Source organism: Glycine max, chromosome 10 (assembly GCF_000004515.6).
Source record: "Glycine max cultivar Williams 82 chromosome 10, Glycine_max_v4.0, whole genome shotgun sequence".
Lineage (NCBI taxonomy): Eukaryota > Viridiplantae > Streptophyta > Magnoliopsida > Fabales > Fabaceae > Glycine > Glycine max.
In genome coordinates, this window is record NC_038246.2 from 40,191,209 (window position 1) to 40,211,252 (window position 20,044).

General features: G+C 33.3%; 2 protein-coding genes and 1 long non-coding RNA gene across 6 annotated transcripts; 2 read left to right on the plus strand and 1 right to left on the minus strand.

Annotated features, from left to right (window-relative positions):
- Positions 1–1,628: 1,628 nt before the first annotated feature.
- Positions 1,629–12,264, plus strand: LOC100792998 (probable serine/threonine protein phosphatase 2A regulatory subunit B''delta). 4 transcript variants are annotated; one of them, XM_006589147.4, is made up of 13 exons: positions 1,629–2,441; positions 3,186–3,425; positions 4,067–4,172; positions 4,416–4,512; positions 6,397–6,502; positions 6,755–6,845; positions 8,233–8,374; positions 8,488–8,635; positions 8,817–8,926; positions 9,598–9,754; positions 11,088–11,213; positions 11,321–11,472; positions 11,657–12,264. In XM_006589147.4, exons 1-12 carry the CDS (start codon positions 2,292–2,294, stop codon positions 11,459–11,461), a joined length of 1,614 nt encoding a protein of 537 aa, XP_006589210.1. In that variant the 5' UTR covers positions 1,629–2,291; the 3' UTR covers positions 11,462–11,472; positions 11,657–12,264. The 4 variants fall into 4 exon arrangements, with proteins under 4 accessions (XP_006589210.1, XP_006589211.1, XP_006589212.1 ...); XM_006589148.4 differs by having other exon boundaries at positions 1,895–2,441; positions 11,662–12,264; XM_006589149.4 differs by having other exon boundaries at positions 1,895–2,441; positions 11,712–12,264.
- A 3,367-nt stretch (positions 12,265–15,631) lies between these two features.
- PPCK3 (phosphoenolpyruvate-carboxylase kinase) lies at positions 15,632–16,955 on the plus strand. Its single transcript, NM_001251716.1, has 2 exons — positions 15,632–16,444; positions 16,535–16,955. Exons 1-2 carry the CDS (start codon positions 15,667–15,669, stop codon positions 16,579–16,581), a joined length of 825 nt encoding a protein of 274 aa, NP_001238645.1. The 5' UTR covers positions 15,632–15,666; the 3' UTR covers positions 16,582–16,955.
- Positions 16,956–19,044: 2,089 nt separating this feature from the next.
- Positions 19,045–20,044, minus strand: LOC106794916 (uncharacterized). The gene is made up of 3 exons (XR_001382984.2): positions 19,965–20,044; positions 19,618–19,861; positions 19,045–19,516 (listed from the first exon to the last, which is right to left on the minus strand). It is a non-coding gene; the product is annotated as an uncharacterized lncRNA (long non-coding RNA).

The window sequence follows — 20,044 nt, forward strand, 5'->3', positions numbered from 1 at the left end:
GCCACGCGTCCATGTAGGCTTCAGCGATTCAAGAAGGGTCTCTTATCATTGATTTGTCAAAGAACGGTGTGAGATGCTGAGGTAGTAATAATAATAACGGTTTATTGTTTTGTATTAGGTTGGAGCATATATAAGCCCATGTTTTGATGAATATGGTTGAAGATTTTCCATCGAAAGCTGCATGGGGTGTGATTATTCCAATGCTAAAACCAGCGTTTGGGAACACAGTACGTTACTTGAAGTGCCAACAAAGATGCTTTGTCATGCGAAGTGTCGTTGCGTTGCTTCATAGGGATGAGAAGTGAGGTTGTTGAGGTTTTCGTTGGACTCTGCAACAGTGAAGGAAACGGAATTTGTAATATTTTAAATATAAAATCTGCTTCTCCCCCAATTCGAATTATTTGCAAGGGATGTGCAACTAGCATTTACGAAGCCAAGTAAGGAATGGTAAGCTTTATGTTTTTGTAATTTAATTTTTTCCATCCCTTTCAGTTATCAATGATTTGCGTATAGGGATTGTTTACAGAGAATATATCGTGCAATGATTTGTGTATCATTTCATTTTTTACCGATGGCATTTTTCATAATCTAAACGTTTTGGTTGTAGATTTTTCTCTTTAAATCACTTCCTAATTAGTATTGGGAATGGATAACCCTCAAGGTGCTACTCTACATTTTAGTATCATTTCTTTCGGAGTTCTATAGGTTTGGTGCCTTTCATGTTTTTTGATTGAAAAGTCTCTATCATTCTTGGTTTATTATTATTCCTTTTAAGCTTTGAAGAGAAGGTTTTTATGATGCTTTCTTTTCAGGACGCAAGAGTCAGAGTTTATGCATAGCATTTCCTAGTTCCAAACGTAGGCAAGAAAAACTGGAACCATTGAAGGTCACTGGCAATTATTTCGAAATGTCAATTTAACAACTTTTTGTGGGTATTGAAGTTTTAATGTGCACATAAGTTTGTCAACCTGACAACTTTTTATTGCGTATTTTTTAGAAAATCGAGATGGTTGGGTTTCTTTTATTTACGAGTTACAACTTGAGTTTATTCTTCATTCTCTTTTCATTTAAACATGGTTTTTAAGTATAAAATACAAATGAACTTCTTGATTTATTCTGCATATAACATGGTAAAATATTTAGCATTGAAATCATCTACTCATCGATATGATCACTTCATTTGTTTTGCTTTGTCCTTTAATGATTAATATTAATTTCACGAACTCGTGTATATCTGTTTGTCAGCACTACAAGAATCGCGACTATTGAGATTTCATCCGGCCTCCATTGGTATCTTATGGGATAAGAGACATTTAGGCAATTTCAGTCCCAAAGCCAAGGTCACTACCCCATTTGAAGATGTTGGAAAGTTTTGCTCATAACAAGTAGAAAGTTACTCACTACCTTGCAAGTCTGTCATGTGCACACTTTAAATGTGAATGGTCATGGATTTTATTTTGACTTTCGATATTAACTTACCTTTGGTGTTTAGTGGGTCAAACCATGCTAGATTTAATTTATTTTTCAAGGTCATTTCAAGCTTATATATTAGTAACATGACATTGTGTCATACTTTGACATATTATCGCCAAAAAAAAAATATTTTATTGGCTGAGTTGCATATTTTTTTTTATTTTTTTTAATTCCTTTTATATATTGACGTTAATTTTATGCAACATTTATTATTGACATTTGACAACTTCAAATAAAAAAATACTTTTCAAACAAAGTATAATAATCTACCGCAATAGAAATACAAATAAATATAAATTTGTGGAATATATTTTGTATAATACAAATTAATTTGTACTATATATCAATTATTTTTCTGTTACTGTATTAGTTTTCATTTATTCTCTGCAAAAATAAATAAAATTACCTACAACATATTCCTCTCTTTCTCTTCTTTTTTCTTTCTGCACAATTATTTCTTCTTCTCTAAATAATTTTCTCTCATTTTCCTTCACTTTCTATCCATTCCACATCTTTCACCAGATCACCATCACCGTACATAATTTGTTGTTAATTTATTGATTCGAAATTATAATTACGAATAAATCTAGGGTTCAGGCTGAATCCGCAACTCCCAATCCGAATATCTCAACCGCATTTGTTCCCTTTGGGTATAGTATCTTTTTGTTATAGGCTTCGATTCGTCGGAGGCATTGAAATTCAACCTGCTGCAATTTTTTCTAAAGGAGAAAGGAAAAATAAAATTGAGGACTCGTGTTGATCTTCGTGCTGAGTGATTTGGTCTGTGAATGAGAGATAGAGGAACGAGATTGGTTTAGATGAACATGGAGGTCGTCACTGATGCGGCGTCGTTGGACCTCGAATTGTTGCAGCTTCCAGAGTTTTCCGGTTTGGCTCTCAAGTCTAACCTCAATTTCATCGAGAAGCTCTTCGACCAGTGGTTGTCGCTTCCAGAAAGTAATCGATTGGTACGCTTCATTCCGTTTCGGAATCTGAACATTGCTACATTGCGTAATTTGAGGACTCTCCTTAGCTTGCTTTTATTCTCTTCGTTGATATATTTGTATTTATACGTGTGAATGAAGAATGATGATTTGAAACCACATGTGGTGTTGAAAGGGGTGAGGTATTATCCGTGATTATCAGGCAACGGTTTGTAGATAATTAAGGTTTAGGGAAAGATGCATCATTCTTACATTACGTTTTGGGTCACTATGACATTGCTGAGGAGTATCCACCAACCTTAGCGATGACTAATCTCTGATAGATGATTTGACTGACCATTTCCAGTGGGATCTTCCTCCCAATCATATTTTTTCCATCCACAAGATTCGAAATTGAGACCTTGCTTAAGGGAATTGAGTCAATACCACTTGAATTGAGGACTTGTTGGTTCTTACATTATATTGTTGCCAATAGAGAATGCTGTTGTCACTTAAGAGTTCAGATTTAAAAAAATTGTAATTAAAGATTACAACAGGTTTTGATAGCATTCCACACACTTTATTCACCATATTATGACTTTTCAAGTATGCTTGTGTGCTTCTTTATTCACCATATTATTAAGTAGTAATCATTTATTTTTTAAATCCTACATACTCCCAAGCAATATAAATAAGTTCTTAGTTATGTTGCTCTCCTTGAACACTCCACAGAATATCTCATGCAAAGTTGGTGATATTGTTTTAATATCTCCTTTGTTAATTGTGCAGGTAACATCATTACTCAATGAAGCAAAGTCTGGTGCTCCTTTGACTGTCCCAGGGAATTGCTCTAGTCCAAATGCTTCAAGTAATTCTTTGCCTTCCATGTTTCCTGCTGGCACTGCTCCGCCTCTTTCACCAAGAAGTACATCTGGTTCCCCTCGCATTGTGAAGCATAGAGTTGGCCCTTCTAATTTGGGTTCTCCTTTGAAAGTTGTTAGCGAGCCAGTTAAAGAAGTGATACCTCAGGTTCAGGCAGTCTTATATATATATATTTATTTATTTATTTTCTTCTTCTTTTAATTAGTATAATTTTTTATAGTAGAGGGAAGTAAAGTATATCTAAAAGGAGGATAATATATTCTCCAGAACAGGAAAAGAAAAATATATCAGAGAAGAAGAAAAAAAAGTTCAGCCAAGTTACCGAATCCCATGGAGAATATGACATGGCAACTTTTCTCGAGACAGCCATTTGCAGAGCACCAAAGAAAGGCCATACACCATCCTATCCCGTAGACCTATAGCTAGTTGAGGGACAGAGATACCCTTAAATGTGTGACTTTGCACTACAACTACAACCATATAGAATTGCATGAACTGCAGATTACCGCAAAACTTTTACCTTGTTGTTTTGCTCATGCTTGTCACCTAATCACAAGAAGCTGTTCCAAGGACACACCCAATGCCTGCTGCCAAAACCCCCCATGAACTTGTAGCAAATAATTTATATCGATCCTAACAAGTAATAAGGACGGCTGTCTAGTTCTCTCAGTATTTTATTTGATGACATTTTTATCTTGTACCTGGTTCTCTTGTGTGTTTATGCTTTCTTTTTTCTCTTGTGATTCCTGCCATGTTAATGTGTAATATAAATATTTTCTCGCTTGCAGTTCTACTTTCAACATGGACCTCCACCTCCAAATGAACTGAAAGAAGAATGCTTGTTTAAAATTGATCGGTTATTCCATGATCATATGGATGGCATGCAGGTGCATGGTGAGATATCACACCTATAAGTAGCTGATAGCCTGAAGGGCCATTTTGTTGCAACTGGTGAAAAGTGATTTTAAACAAGTTTGATATTCTAGTTTTCTAAATAATTACTTACTCTTTAAATTGAGTAAAAATAACTGATTTAAATATTGTCTGACAATCTTTATAAAATACACTTTTTAATATATTAAAGAGTTGTAACAGCCAATTCTGAGAATCATTTTACTTTTTTTCTTCGAATGTCAGAATTCAAATCAATTACTAAGGAAGTTTGCAAGCTGCCATCTTTTTTTTCCACTTCCCTTTTCCAAAAGATTGACAATGGAACTGGTGTTGTGACAAGGTGTGTAATTTATTTTTCTGGAACTTGTTAACTTTTTTGTGTCATGGATGGTGATTCTTGTTTGAGCTGTTGGGCATTTCAAAGTTTTAGGTCTAGGTGCTGGAGTAGCATTACAATTATCATAAATCTTTCAGAAAGATTTTTCACAGCTGAGCTCCTGATTATTGCATTATTTAATTTTGTAAAAGCATGTTTTGAAGTTTGACCCTTTACATGGCTTGTTATCTACGTTATCCATTCCCTCTAGTTTGTTCTACTTTTTTCTTTTCCTTATTTTTTTTCAAAAATACAATCAAGTTTGTGTTTGAAATAATTACCAGCATCATGTTTATTATGCTTGGCTGCTCAATGAAATCTCCATCATAGCTTGAAGATTGTCCAAAGCCTAAGGGTTCCTCAATGCTTCACTATATTTCATGCTTCTTGATTTCATTTTTATACTAAGTTTAGTTTTAACAGACCTTATATTTCCTTTTCTAATCTTCTGTTTTATAGTGAGAATTTTTGTTTTTTCTTTGCACCAATGTTTATAATACAATATCTGACACTGAATCGTCCAAGGCTGAAAGGAAAGGAGGGGGAGATGAACACTAAAGAGGAGTGTCCAAAGTGAAGGAGGAAGCAACCCATAATATCCCATATAAAAAAGAGAATGGTATTACATCTGGGTATACTTACCAAGGATGTTTAATCTAGTCATGGAGATACTTACCAAGGATGTAAAAATGATTATCCCTAACTGCATGTTTTTTGCATATGGTATAGTTTTGATTGAGAAATCAAGGGAAGAGGTGAACTCTAAACTAGCGTTTTGGTGACAAACTTTGGAATCAAGAGGTTTTCGCTTGAATAGGAGTATGACAAAATATATGCATAGCAATTTTAGCAAGAAATAAGAGGAAAATGGATGGGAAGTGAAAATGGGAGATGCATACCATAAGTTTCTAGTTTTAAATATTTTGAACCAATATTACAAAATAATTGGTAAATCAATGAAGATGGCACACACAAGATGCAACTTGCTTGCTTAAAAGAGGCAAAAGCATCGAGGATTAATTGTGATTGCAAAGTACCTACCAAGATCAAAGCACAATTTTTTTGTACTGTTATACATTCAATTATACTCTATTGTAATGAATGTTTGGTTTTAAAGAGACAACAAGAGAAAAAAGGTGGAAGTAGCAAAAATGAGAATGTTAAGATGAATGTGTGGCTGCACAAGAACAGCCAAGATACAAAATGATTGTATACGAGAAGACATTGGCATGACACCGACTGAGGAAAAGATGACAATAAAGCGTTCAAGGTAGTTTGGACATGTGCAAAGAGGGCCACTAGAAGCATTGTTGAGAAGAGTAAAATGTATGGTTTTTAGCTTGGTGAAAAAGGGGAGGGGAGGAAAAGGACATTAAAGGAAATTGTAAGAGGTGTCTCATGGTGAATAATATCCTTGAGAAATTGGTCTTTGAGTATAATGACATTGTGCAATCCATGTAGCCAACCTAACCTTGTGAGATAAGAATTTTGTTGTTGTTTGGCTGAAAGGTGCCTATTGTCATGGATGGAAATACACGAGAAATGTCCTTGTTAAATTGCCATTTTAGTTGGGCAGTATGTTTCTAGCCATTCTGTTCAAATTTTACCAATTCTTCCAGTGCAAATCTTTTTACTTTTTATGCATTTAACTTTCCGTCTTTTGGCACCATTTGTTATGTAGGTTGAATTATTGTGTGAAATTTTTTTGTATTATTAAAAAAGGTAAATATGGTTAATTTGATTCTCTCCTTTCCCATGATGTAGGCGATTATTGATGAATGGTCTTGTGCCTTGTAATTATTATTTCCTTTCACTTATGCTTAAATTTGTGATTTAATGTTTCTACAGGAAAGCATTTATTGAATATTGGATTAATGGCAACATGCTGGCGATGGATATAGCAGCTTTAATATTCAAAATATTAAAGCAACCGCAGCTGAATTACCTTACTCAGGTTTTTTTTATAAAAAAAAAAAATTCTATTTCTTTCTTTATGCTTTTTATTTCATTTATATTCCTTCTACTCTTCCCAAAGGTACATTCATTCCTGGCCTAATATTTATAAAAATATGTCATTTATTCAATTCCAGTTTCATTCTAGGAAGATTTATCTTTTTTAGTGGCCCAGCTTATTCATCTCCTTGGCTTTCATATTATGTTCATATCCATCTTTCTTATATTAGAGCAACACTCTACTACATGTCAGGATGATTTTAAACCTGTTCTACATGAGCTTTTAGCTACTCATCCAGGGCTGGAGTTCCTGCAGAGCACGCCTGAGTTTCAAGAGAGATATGGTTTGTAATTGTATATTGATGCTAATGAGTTTAAATTCTTCTAGTACATAGTTCTTTAATATTTTATTTTACTTGAGGAAGTTTTGTTTCACTTACGAATCATCAATTTCCATGAGATGTACTCAGGCGTGGTCCTTTTATGACTTCAGATGGTATCTTTGTGATACATTCCTAGTTCCTGATAATAAGGATAACTGCAGGCATTAAAATAAGTAGGATCAACAGAGTAAGAACATGCATATACGAAGCATATATTTATGATCTGTAGTAGAAAGAAACAGAGTTTAAGATGAAGGCATAAATGGTACTAAAAAATAGGCATTTATTTCCTGATTATTTTGGCATTTTGTATCGGTGATTCAAAATAAAAACAAAAATGACATTGGATTTGGAGGTGCATCTCTTTGTCGTAGAGCTGGTTGGACAAAAATGAGCTTCGTTGTGGGGTATCCTAATTCCTAAAGGCTAAAGCAATGTGTAATTTTGTATAATAGGCTTTTGAACTCTAGTTGTGAGATTGGTTGGGGATTTTCTTGCAGAAAGAGAATTCTTATATTTCATACTCTATTCAGGGTTCTCATGATACCTAAATAACTAACTATTTCACCAATTGAAAGCAGTGGGCATTGGCTGTAGCTGCACAGATGCTTATAGACAATAACCAATGGGGTTGGGCAATTGATTTTTCATATTGAGTCTCTCTAAAGCTGAATAGATTATATGTTTATATGATATCTAAACATTTGCTTTTCTCCCAAATTAGCAACCTACTTTTGTGCCTGATCCATTTGCTTTTCATCTTCATTCTCTGAAATGATTCCAACCGATGTTTGCCATCTATTATACCAGTCTCACCACTATGTTGCCACCATAATCTATTGAGACCAAAATTATCGATTCATCTGTTTACAGTTGCACTTAATATATTGTAGCCTAGGAAATAGTCCCTACCAAGTCTATTAAGATATTAAGGTACTATATATATGGATGATGTGCAGAACTTATGTACTACACATTCTACTAAATAAGAACCTGTTTCATTCCCTAAGTTCTCTCTTTCTCTCTAAATTCTCCAAATCTCCCCCCCCCCCCCTAATTGGGTAAATAGATTAATTAAGCACTTATTTATGAGTTCTTATCACATGATAGCTTATACCATAAATTTGACCATAAGACTTATTTGAATGAGCTAAAAAGAGCTTATAAACCATTTTCATAACTCAAAATAAATTCTGTAAAAGCTTTTCCAAATGCCTCCTAAAGTTGATCGTTGAAATTTGAAATCTATGCTAGTTTTCTTTCAACTGGTCTTTGGTTTCTGGTGTAATACTTTTTTTTTTTTTTGCATTGAGTGCAATATTCTTAATTTGTTTTTTCAATGTCCCAGCTGAAACTGTAATATACAGAATCTATTATTACATTAATAGATCTGGAAATGGTCGTCTCACCCTGAGGGAGCTGAAGCGTGGAAACATAATTGATGCAATGCAGCATGCCGATGAAGAAGAAGATATCAACAAAGTTTTGAGGTAGATATACTATCATTATCATTAAATTCACACAATGACTCTGTTTTTCAGCCAAAATATATTGATACCAGAATGCATTGAGTGTTTTTACTTTACCTAATAATTGTCTGTAGGTACTTCTCTTATGAGCATTTTTATGTTATATACTGCAAATTTTGGGAGCTGGATACAGATCACGATTTCTTAATAGACAAAGAGAATCTTATCAGATATGGTAACCATGCGCTTACCTATCGAATTGTTGATAGAATATTTTCTCAGGTTTGTGTGGATTACTTGTTGCTTCTGTCTTTGAGATTTAACTGTTTCTGACTTCAGCAACAGACCCTATACCCCTTTTCTTTCTAACGCAAGAAGTGTTTGGTTCAGTGTCCATTCATTTTTTTTTATCAGATCATTTTATAGAAGATGCAGATTCTGACTTGCTTTATTATTGTCTCAGGTCACAAGAAAGTTTACCAGCAAGGTTGAGGGAAAGATGGGATATGAAGATTTTGTTTACTTCATACTATCAGAAGAGGATAAATCATCTGAACCAAGTCTTGAGTACTGGTATTTATTTCTCATTCATTATCCATTTCATTCGTTAGTTTCTTTTTCTGAAAGGAGTTAACAGATTAGTTGCTCAAGGATGGTGCTTTGTGAAATTATGCATGGTTATAGTGTGCTTTATTTGATTGGATTTCATAATTTTGCACATGCATGTGCTTCCATGGTTATGAAACTTATGTTAATTTATTAATTTATTTATTTGTTACTGGAAGTCTGGAATGTTATGTACATAATCGTAGGCAAGTTGCAAAGAGAACAGTTCTAATTGAAAAATTCTTGATCCAGTCCTTTGTGCCAAGTAACCCATGCCCTTGAGTGCATGAATATGTTATTGTAAGTTTTTGTGTAACTGCATTCTATGCTTATCAAGTGTAATGTCAACAACACTTAGGCTGCATTATGTGGAACTAATGAAGGAAAATTGACAATGAGATGAACCTTTTCACATTTCTGTCTGTGTTTTTTAATTTAGAAGTTGGAATATATTCCAATCTTTGTACTAAATGTCAGGGTGAAATGAAATGCTTTACATTGTCACTGCTCTCGGCAGTGTCTTACTTCACCAGAAAGCATGCTATTTGGTAAACAGTGGATATTTGACATCGTGGTTGACTTGTTTTCTGGTTTTTAAGTCATCAAAGTACGAGCTGACTTGAAAATGTCACTATTAGGTTCAAGTGCATAGATTTGGATGGAAATGGAGTTCTAACAAGGAATGAACTGCAATTTTTTTATGAGGAGCAATTGCATCGGATGGAATGCATGGCCCAAGAGCCTGTGCTCTTTGAGGACATATTGTGTCAGATAATTGACATGATTAAACCTGAGGTTTGCCTTTCCATATTTCTTTTGATGATTGTTTGATCTTCTATCATTGTGGTGTTGTAAAATTGTTGGACAAGTGACCTCAATAATTTAAGGGGGGGGGGGGGGGGATGAATTAAGTTTCAAAATTTTTCCACTAACAATTTTAACCCCCTTTTAAATGATAGGCTCAGAATGTAAAAGAAGAAACAATTAATTTAATAATGTTCTTTAAACGTGCAAGACAAAATTGATTGCAATAAAAAAAAATAAGATAAGGGAAGAGAGAATTATAAACTCGATTTATATTAGTTCGACCACTTCCCGTGTCTACGTTCAGTTCTCAAGCAACCCACTTGAGATTTTTCACTATCTCTGTAAATCCTTTACAGACTTTGAACACACCTTGGGATCCCTCACCCTTGTGTTCAAAATTCTCACAATCCAAGAGACACACCGTCTCTTGATTACAACTGAGTTCAATAGATGAACAGAGAGATCTCTCTCCTTTAGAGTAGATGATACAAATTGAAGATCCTAGATGAATTCTCAATAGATTTGTAAGTGTTGGACCAAGAGTTGTTTAGAGAGCATTTGACAATTAAGTTCTCTTAGAACATCTCTCTATTTTCTTTTCGAAGTCAGACACACATATATATAGGTCCATCGTGCCTTTTCAAAATGATTTGAAGAGATGTGTTTTTTAAAAAAAAAATTCTGAAATTTTTTCATTGGTAATCGATTACAGGATTCTGGTAACCGATTACACAATTATATTTTGAAGGGTCATGACTTTTCAAAACATTTTCTGAAGTGTCATTACTAGTAATCGATTACAAACATCTGGTAACCGATTACAAGATTCAAAATTCAAATTTCAAAACCCTTTTGAAAGCTTACTTGCAAACTTGTCTTTTGGTAATCGATTACACTGTCTGGTAATCGATTACCAGTCTCTTGTTTTGTTGGAAACAATGTGTTTAAGGAAAAAGCTGATCAACCAGTGATATTCTCTTAACAAATATTCTAAGGCCTTATCTTTTTCTTGATCTTGTTTGCTTGACCTTTAATCAATCTTTAATCAATTTCTGTTTGTTTAACCTTAAATGTTTGTTGAAACAATCTTATTTGATTATACTTTTGGCATCATCAAAACCTGTATTCATACATTTACAGAAATAATCTTACCTGGAAAAGAGAGTACAACTCTAGTGAGCTGTTTATAATTATTTTTTTTTCTGGAATATAGCATATCCCAAACATATTGTCCCCCTTTTCTTATTATATCTTTGGTCAGTATAATGTCATTACTGATTTATTATCATTTTTTAATCATTTGAAATTCTTTGCTTTGCAGGATGAGAGTGTTATAACTTTGCGGGACCTGAAAGGTGGTAAACTTTCAGGAAGTGTTTTCAACATCCTGTTCAATCTAAATAAGTTCATGGCCTTTGAAACTCGTGACCCATTTTTGATCCGTCAGGTGCATGAAATATTTGATAAAATTTATTGCATTCTTGAGTTAGTATGTATGCTTGGCTACTGTTAGTGACTTCCTTGGTAATTGGTATGCATATCTTGTGTGAATAGGAACGTGAGAACCCAACATTGACAGAGTGGGATCGATTTGCTCATCGAGAATATATTAGGCTTTCAATGGAAGAAGATGTAGAAGATGCCTCTAATGGAAGTGCAGAAGTCTGGGATGAATCACTAGAGGCTCCCTTCTAAAGATATTTTTGGTAAGTGTTTTTGAAACAAGACTTTTTTCTGAGCCTGCTACATGCTTAGAAGTTTGATTTATTTTACTCAAAAATGAATTAAGGAAGTTGAGATCTCTGTTCACTGCAGTGTCTATTCCCTGCTTTCTTCATTTTTAAAAATTAAAACTTCTAAACTTGTCTTATTTTGGGCATTATATATTAGTACAGGGATGAAATGAAATTAATGTCCCATAACTGATGGACTGGCCATTACTCAGAGACACTGGGCTCAGGATCAGCTTTTAAGTGGGGTTGTGCCAACTTTGCTTCAAAGAGTGGGAAATTCCAAGTTAAGAAAATGTGTTTTTGATGGATAAGATGCAACAATATTCTGATTTGCTGGTAGTGGTATACATTGGGGCCATTATCGTGGAAGTTTTGTTGCCTTGTATCACTATCCATGCAAAGTGAAGATGTTTTGTGAGAAGTGATTGGCCCGGTTGAATTATGTTGACATCAGTATGTTATTTGGGGGCACCCAAGTTGTTAAGGAACATAAATAGCAACATTTTCTCACCTTTGGATCTTTTAGTAATATGCTTCCATGATCAACTCCCTTTTGCCCCAGATCCGTTGACACATTTGTTTCATCATCTGTGCCTCTGGTTGCTGTCTTTCAGTGAAATTTATTTGTTGTTAGGGATTAAAGAATTTAAAGAGTAATGCAACACATAAAATGTCATTTTTTTTCCTGGATAATTAGATTTATATTTCAAGATATATGCAGCAGCATTATGTTAGCACCTTCTTCTGCAAAGGATTCTATTTAATGACATCTGTTTTTTTGGAGGGCGGTGGGCTGAACTGCTGATGGGGGTATATATTTTCCATCCAGTTGCTTTCTACATTGCATTTGTCTGATATTTTCTTAAAGAAAGCTTTAGTGATATCCAGCGTTATTGCTGTCTAACTTATACTAATATTAAATCCAGATGGAGTTTATCGTGGCTAGGTTGCTGTTTGTATTAGGCCTAAAACGGAGTTTAGGTTGCAGTGAACAAAAAATTGCTTTGAGAAACCTGTATTGGACATAATGAAAACTCTGTGTGACTTAAAAAATAAATGGAGCCTAAGATGTCTGGATGATTTTATCGAGACTATTTAAGGTCAATCGATAGGTTTGGGATTTATCAATTGAATGCTTGGTAATTTTATTGAAACTTTTTATAGTCAATATTTTGGGCAAGTTTTGATTACTTGTTAATAATTCGATTGCATAAGGCGCAAGCTTTATTGAATCCTATTTCAACTTGTATAAGTGCATTTGGTTATACTCAAAATTATAGAATAAATATTAATTTGGTAACATAAGTCAAATTTAACGTCAAATTCTAGTGTAGGCTGTGTAGCCGTTCTCACTTATCTCGAGTGGCGTTAAAGGGAAACTTTGGTTCAAAACCAGTTCACTTTAACCAATAGACTTTTAATCCTACCCGTTCGTAGAAAGAGGAAAATTGGACTGGCATAAAGGTATGCAACGTGTTGCCAAGAGTAGTGTTCTGTCTAATATCTCAAGTGACTGTCCTAGCTTGTACCTTCCACTGTCCGGCAAGTCATACGGGGCCAGCCATTTAGGAAAAAAAAAAAGTCATGACCTTTTTTAAGGTGCTCTTTTCTTAATGGCAACATATCCGGAAAAGTTTAGGTCCATATCCTTATCATGATTTTACGCTGGACCCCACGTTAATAGCTTTTGTTTTATTGTAGTAAAAGAAAATAGATTGCACTAATAACTTAAGAGAAAATTGACCCCAAAGGAAGCGATTCAGTTCTTGGATTTAGGCAAAAATAAATTGGCATGGTGGAGAGCACTAACTGAGTACCCCACAAATCCTCCACTTGTTTATCTGAAAGAAAATATCCAGGACATTTTTCTATGACTGAAATTTAATTTTTGTGGACGTCTGATTGTTAGAGTTCATAGATTCGAGAGAACTTCATTCTCCCTTTTTCAGTTAGTTAGATTCACTATCATATTTTGAAGAAGAAATGCTGTTAATATATTCTTTTTATTATTAGACTGTTTCTCATACCTGTGTAATAATTTAAAACCTGTTTTGATTCCTTTCCCACCTTTTTTTTAAAGATAATTACGTACTATTTAGAAATCAATCTCCCATATAATATCTACTATTAAATTTGAAGATTATTTTCAAAACAAAAGTTTTAAAAACATACCCAAAAAAAAATAGGATATGTTTTATCATTTTAATTTGGTTCAATCTCTCTCCCAATTTCACACTCTGTTATGTGTGTGTGCTTTATACTACCTTCCATCAATTGTTTGAGCAACTTTATTTTGTTATATTTTGAAAACTACAAATACTTTTTTAAAAATAGAATCAAACACACCCTTAAAAAGAAATTTTGAATTTGTTACACATTAAAACAAAAGTTATTTCGATGTAAACTAATTTAGTAATTTTTATAGACTTATATATATGTATATAAGCTAATTTATGTGTGTTTACAAACATAAAAATAACTTTTAAAAAACAGCTAATTTTTATGATAAACTATTCAAAATAGTTTACAGATATGTACTTCTTATAGTTGATAAAAAAATGTATTGCGATTTTGGGATCATTAAAGAAACTATGTTGTTTGGTTTCCCAAGTATATGCTAAGGATAGCCTTTCCTTATTCCAATTCTTTTACTCCTCAGGTTTAGCTGCAAAGAAAAAGGAAGGGAGAAGAATCCGCCTTTTATAAAAGCATTAAAATAAAGCAACTGCAAGACAACTAAAGAAAATCAATAACGGTTAACATAATGATTTATGTCCCTTAAGATTCTAATCTTAATTATAATTAGTTCTTAAGGATAAAAAAAAATCATATTAAAAATAAAATATTCACCTTAAATATGTTCACGATCTTTCTTTACTAGTCCTTAGGGATGAGTCAAAAAAATAAATATCCTTAACTTATGTGAAAATTTAAAAAACAATTTTAAAGTAAGTATAGAATATAAATATTTGGTTACTAGAATATATTTTGACACTAAAATGTTAAAAACATGTTGATAAGATTTTACTCTGAATAGGAAGGTATCAGAAATTGAAAGTAAAAAAAAGGTGGTAACATATGCAACATTGCTTAGTATGAGAAGTTAGGTTGTCAGCTTGTAATCAAACTCAAGGTATCAGTACTCCATAGACCATAAAAGGTGATCTCAGTTACTTTACCCAACTTAAGGGATGATCATGAACGTGGTTCTCTTTACAGAAATGTGTTTCTTATAGACAATAAAAAATGTTTAGCGAATTTGGGATTATTCAAGAAATTAAGTTGTTTGGTTTTCCAGAAGGTATATTCTAAGGATAGCCTTTGCTTATTCCAATTCTCTTGCTCCACATGTTCAGCTGCAAAGGGAAAGGCATAAACGAGAATCCTCCTTTGGAAAAGTATTAAAATACGCAGTTTCAATTTGCAAAACAACTAAAGAAAAGAAAGAGATTCAACTTGCAGAAGAAGAAACGAAATTAATGATCAAAAGAAGAAACGAAATTGATTACTTTTATTCAACGGCTAATTAAAGAGAATTGATGCTTGAAACAAATAATTTGATTGTCATTCTAAATTTTCGCAATGCAACCTTGTACTGTAGCCGTTAAGGTGTTCGGTAACTTAAAATTGATGCAAAAATAGTTATCGGTGATAATAATTTATTTATGTCAATTGATATCTTTAATTATCTTTGATATATATTTGCATAATTGAATTTATGTCAGAGTCTTCAAATTTTCGAATTCTGTATAAATTTACCTAATTTATATATGAAATTTGACTCGTTTAAAAAAATATCATTTTAGTTAAAATAAAATTTATACAGAAAAATAAAAATAAAAATAAATATTTTATTTTTATGTAACTTTATATTTATTAAATAAATTAATGGTTATATTTTTTGATTTAATAAACTAGGTAAGAAAACTTTGAAGTTTTAATTATAAATTAATTAATGGACTATAATAAAAAATTTGAAGTAGGAGTATAAGTGAAGGCGTGTATCGCGGTGCGCAAAGCGTGAAACGTGGTGTAAGAGTGAAGGGTATCCACCGAAGGAATATTCGGTTCCAATATGCATTGATTGGGTGACTTTTCTCTCTATAAAAAACAGAGTAACCCCAAATCGCAAAAGCTAAGAAAGAAAAGAGAAGAAACGAAGATAGAATGTGCACAGCCCTAAAGACGAATTACCAGCTTAGCGAGGAGATCGGTCGCGGTCGTTTCGGCACCATCTTCCGCTGCTTCCACCCACTCTCCAACGAACCCTACGCCTGCAAACTCATCGACAAATCCCTCCTCCATGACTCCACCGACCGCGACTGCCTCCAGAACGAACCCAAATTCATGACCCTCCTTTCACCTCACCCAAACATCCTTCAAATCTTCCATGTTTTCGAGGACGACCAATATCTCTCCATAGTAATGGATCTCTGCCAACCCCACACGCTTTTCGACCGCATGGTCGATGGTCCCATCCAGGAGTCCCAAGCCGCCGCCCTCATGAAGAACCTTCTGGAAGCTGTCGCGCACTGCCACCGCCTCGGCGTGGCCCACCGCGACATTAAACCCGACAATATTCTGTTCGATTCGGCGGACAATCTTAAACTGGCGGACTTCGGTTCCGCGGAGTGGTTTGGGGATGGGAGGAGCATGAGCGGCGTGGTGGGGACGCCGTATTACGTGGCGCCGGAGGTTCTGTTGGGGAGGGAGTACGATGAGAAGGTTGATGTGTGGAGCTGTGGGGTGATTTTGTATATAATGTTGGCGGGGATTCCCCCTTTTTACGGAGATTCTGCGGCGGAGATCTTTGAGGCTGTGGTTAGGGCTAATCTTAGGTTCCCTTCTAGAATCTTCCGGACAGTGTCCCCCGCCGCCAAGGATCTCTTGCGAAAAATGATCTGTAGGGATTCTTCTAGAAGGTTCTCCGCAGAACAAGCCTTGAGTAAGTTACTACTTGCTTCTGTTTTCTTGTTTGATATAATTTTTGGGGGGTTTTGTGTTGATGGAATTTTTGGATGTTTTGTTTTTGTAGGACATCCTTGGATCTTGAGTGCGGGTGACACGGCTGAACTCACTTGAGAATGTAGCTAGAGAGAGACATGACCTAAGTTACATGGTGCAGTGTAGCTAATTTTGCTCCTTTTGTCTTTTCTCTCTACTGTCTCAATAAGGTGGTCTACTCGTGGTGGCAGAGGAAGGAACGGAACAGAGCACGCTTCTGTAGATTTTTGTTTTGTTTTAGGAATCTTATATCTGAGACTCTGTATGAGTCGAGAGAATCTTGTTTTTCCACTCTCGGTGATTTTCTCTCTGTGTAGTAGAAAGTGAGAAAGTGGGTGATCTCCCAGACTCTCTTCCCCCTTGTAGAAAGGAGTTTGTTTGCTGATATCCTTCTGGTTTTTTGTATCTGTAAATCATAAATAAACAATAATTTTGAATGGTGTTTAATTTAATCTTTCTGGTTTTGTGGTTTTGATTTCTGTTTTTTTAAGGTATTTAATAAGGGTGATTCTTATTAGTAGGTGAAATTAGATGAATTTTTAATGAACATTTAAGTGCATATTTTAAATTTTATTTAATTCACGGGAAGAACTGTTATTGAAAATAAATTACAAGTAAAGAATATAGGTTCATTTTGTTTGAAGTTTTGTGTTGTAAGAATAATTTAAATTTTCAATCTTTAAAATGTTCTTTAGATGAAGATATTATTTTATTATTTAAATTTAGGATACTGATTGATATAAAGTATATCGAAAGGGTCCTTTTAAATAGAGAAAAATAAGAAAACTCTTAAGATACCGAATAGTTATTGAAATGTGTGTGGACATAAACAAGAGAAGGTAAAATTGTGTCATATCCTTTCATTGTGAAGGGGTTTGTCACACTTGAAATTTCTACTTGACAATTGCACCAATCAACTTGACTGAGTGTTTAGCACGACGAAAGAACTATCAAATGGGAAAATTGCAGTCAATAATAAACTCTAGTATTTATTAAATCAACTGTTAGGTCTGACTATAAAGTAGGATGTTATTATGTTTCTTTTTCTAAAGCAGTGGGCTAGTGGTGTCTCTGGAAGACTACTGGAACTTTTGTAAATCTTCTTACTGGCTTGAAGAAACAAATAGAGTGAAAAAAGGAACAGATAACACAAACTGCAGGGACCTCAACTGTTAAATTTGATTTCTAACTTAATAAAATATGTGTAAAAATATTTTGAAATAATTTTGGGTGAGTACTATTATTTCAGTAACACTTTTCCACGGTGTTTTTCTACTAAAAATAAGATGGAAAAATAATAAAAATATATTATAACTGATACTATAAGTCATTATATTATAAAATTGTTAAGTAAAAATAATATTATCCTATTTTTTTTAACTGTTAAAGACTTAAAAGATCATATTCCTCCTCAATTATTGTGCCATTCATTAAAATAAGGGAGTATAAGTTGATAGAAAAGTAGTCTTGCTTATGAGTTTTAGGTTTATACTACTACTTTATACAAGCAACGTGATACAGTGATGGGTCATGCACTTCCGATCAAACTTCATATATTCCATAATACTATACAGTGATTCATTTGAATTGGGAGAAAATAATGACTACGAAGTTTACTTTGAAAATACGTTAACTTAATAACTTAAATACGTTGTTGACCAGTATCTTAGATGTATTAATAAAATAAACATATTTTACTAAAAATAATATTAATACACATTTATCATAGTTTTAAATGCATTTTTAGCATTAATTTTAATTTTTAATTAAGATCTTTAAATTACTAACTAATAAGAACATATAATAATAATGATAAGAAATATTAATAACATATTACCAAACATATTTTTTTGTTATTAAAAGAATAATGCATTTTAAATGATAAAATTTATAAGTTTAATAAATTATGTTTACATTTTATAATTTAAATATATTTTTTGAAAGAATAATTTAAATAAATTTTAATTAATAATGAAGAAAAAAGTGATATATATAGTGTTGCTTATGACTTACGGAGTACGCAAATGTGAAGGGAATGAAACTAAAAATCTGCTTCACAATCGAAAGGCGTATGTATGCAGTGATGTCATATTAAGTATATATAAGTAGGAAATGGTGAGTTTAAGATAAGCCATGGTATCTATATTGATACCCTTATCAAATATCAATTCATTGTGGCCCATTGTCTTTGGGACCAGCGTTCACATGTGACCCCCTCATTTGTTCCCTTTTAAATTTAGCCTCAAAAGACGTTTTACCACCTTCATGTCGAGTAAATTACTAATTTTACTGCTGCTATTTTAGTACTAATTTATAAATTATTTTTCAATAATCAATAGTAAACTCAAAACTAAAATTAAAAGATAAATTATATAATTCACATAAGTTAAAATAAATCAAATAATCTTGTTGACATATGTGAATGTGAGTCGTCACTCTTTTATTTGTAGAAAATTATGTAAAAAGGTATACTTTGGTTTGTGTATATTAAAAATTTAATAAATCTATATATAGATTTAGTATTATTATTAGATAAAGCATACTTCGTAAAAAAAAATTGAAAATTAAAATGACTATGTGAACACTGTACACGTATAATATATTCAAAGTAATGATAATGAAAATAATTAATTATCTCAAAATGAATCGAATTAGTAGAAGATGATTAATTGAGTTTTAAGTATAAACTTCATATATTTTATAGTTAAAATATAAAACAAAAACTAACCTTTAATTTTGAAAAAATATCAGTAGTTTTAAAAAAAGAGATATAGAAACCCAATTTGAAACAAAGACTCCGTCAGTGCATTATTTTAATAAACTCCCAAGTTTATTTTATTTTTGAAAAAACGTTAGGTGTCCATAGTCTAGTCTTTAGATGAGCGTGGGGCCAAATTGGATGTGAAATGTCAAAAGGAAGAAAATAAGATGCAACGGCCAAAGGTTGTATTCAAAGTTGAAGAACGTATCTGGTCCCGGAGCTTCTAGAATCGATCATGGCATATGCTCTTGCCTATTACAAAATGCATGATAAGGGGGTAAGGGTATGTCAAAACACATTCAGACACCAAACCAAGTCTATATTTTTAATAAAGTAAATGAACATTGACTAACCCATTTTTAGTTTCATTTGATGAGTCGAATCCTTCTTTTCACTTCCCCTAACTTGGAATCTAATGTTAAAGACCACATCCACTAATCCAGTGGCTCCAAGCACGAGGTTCTTCTATACCCTAGATTCTCTCCGTACAGTATCACCCTCCTCTTCTTCCCATGCTTAATCACATCATTCACATGGTTGCAATACTAAACTTGCTCCATAGAATTAATGCCCCAGACTCCGGAAAATTCACGCCAGCTATGCAGCAACAGCATATTATTAGGATAATCTGCATAGAGAGTGACATGCGAATATATTTAATGCTGAAATTTAGAAACAAAGAATGAAAGAAAATTGGTACTTCTATATCATGCTATTTCCTTCTTCTCTTTTCCTTCAAAACCGAACCTTTGAACTTTATTTTAGAAAAAAACGCAAAGA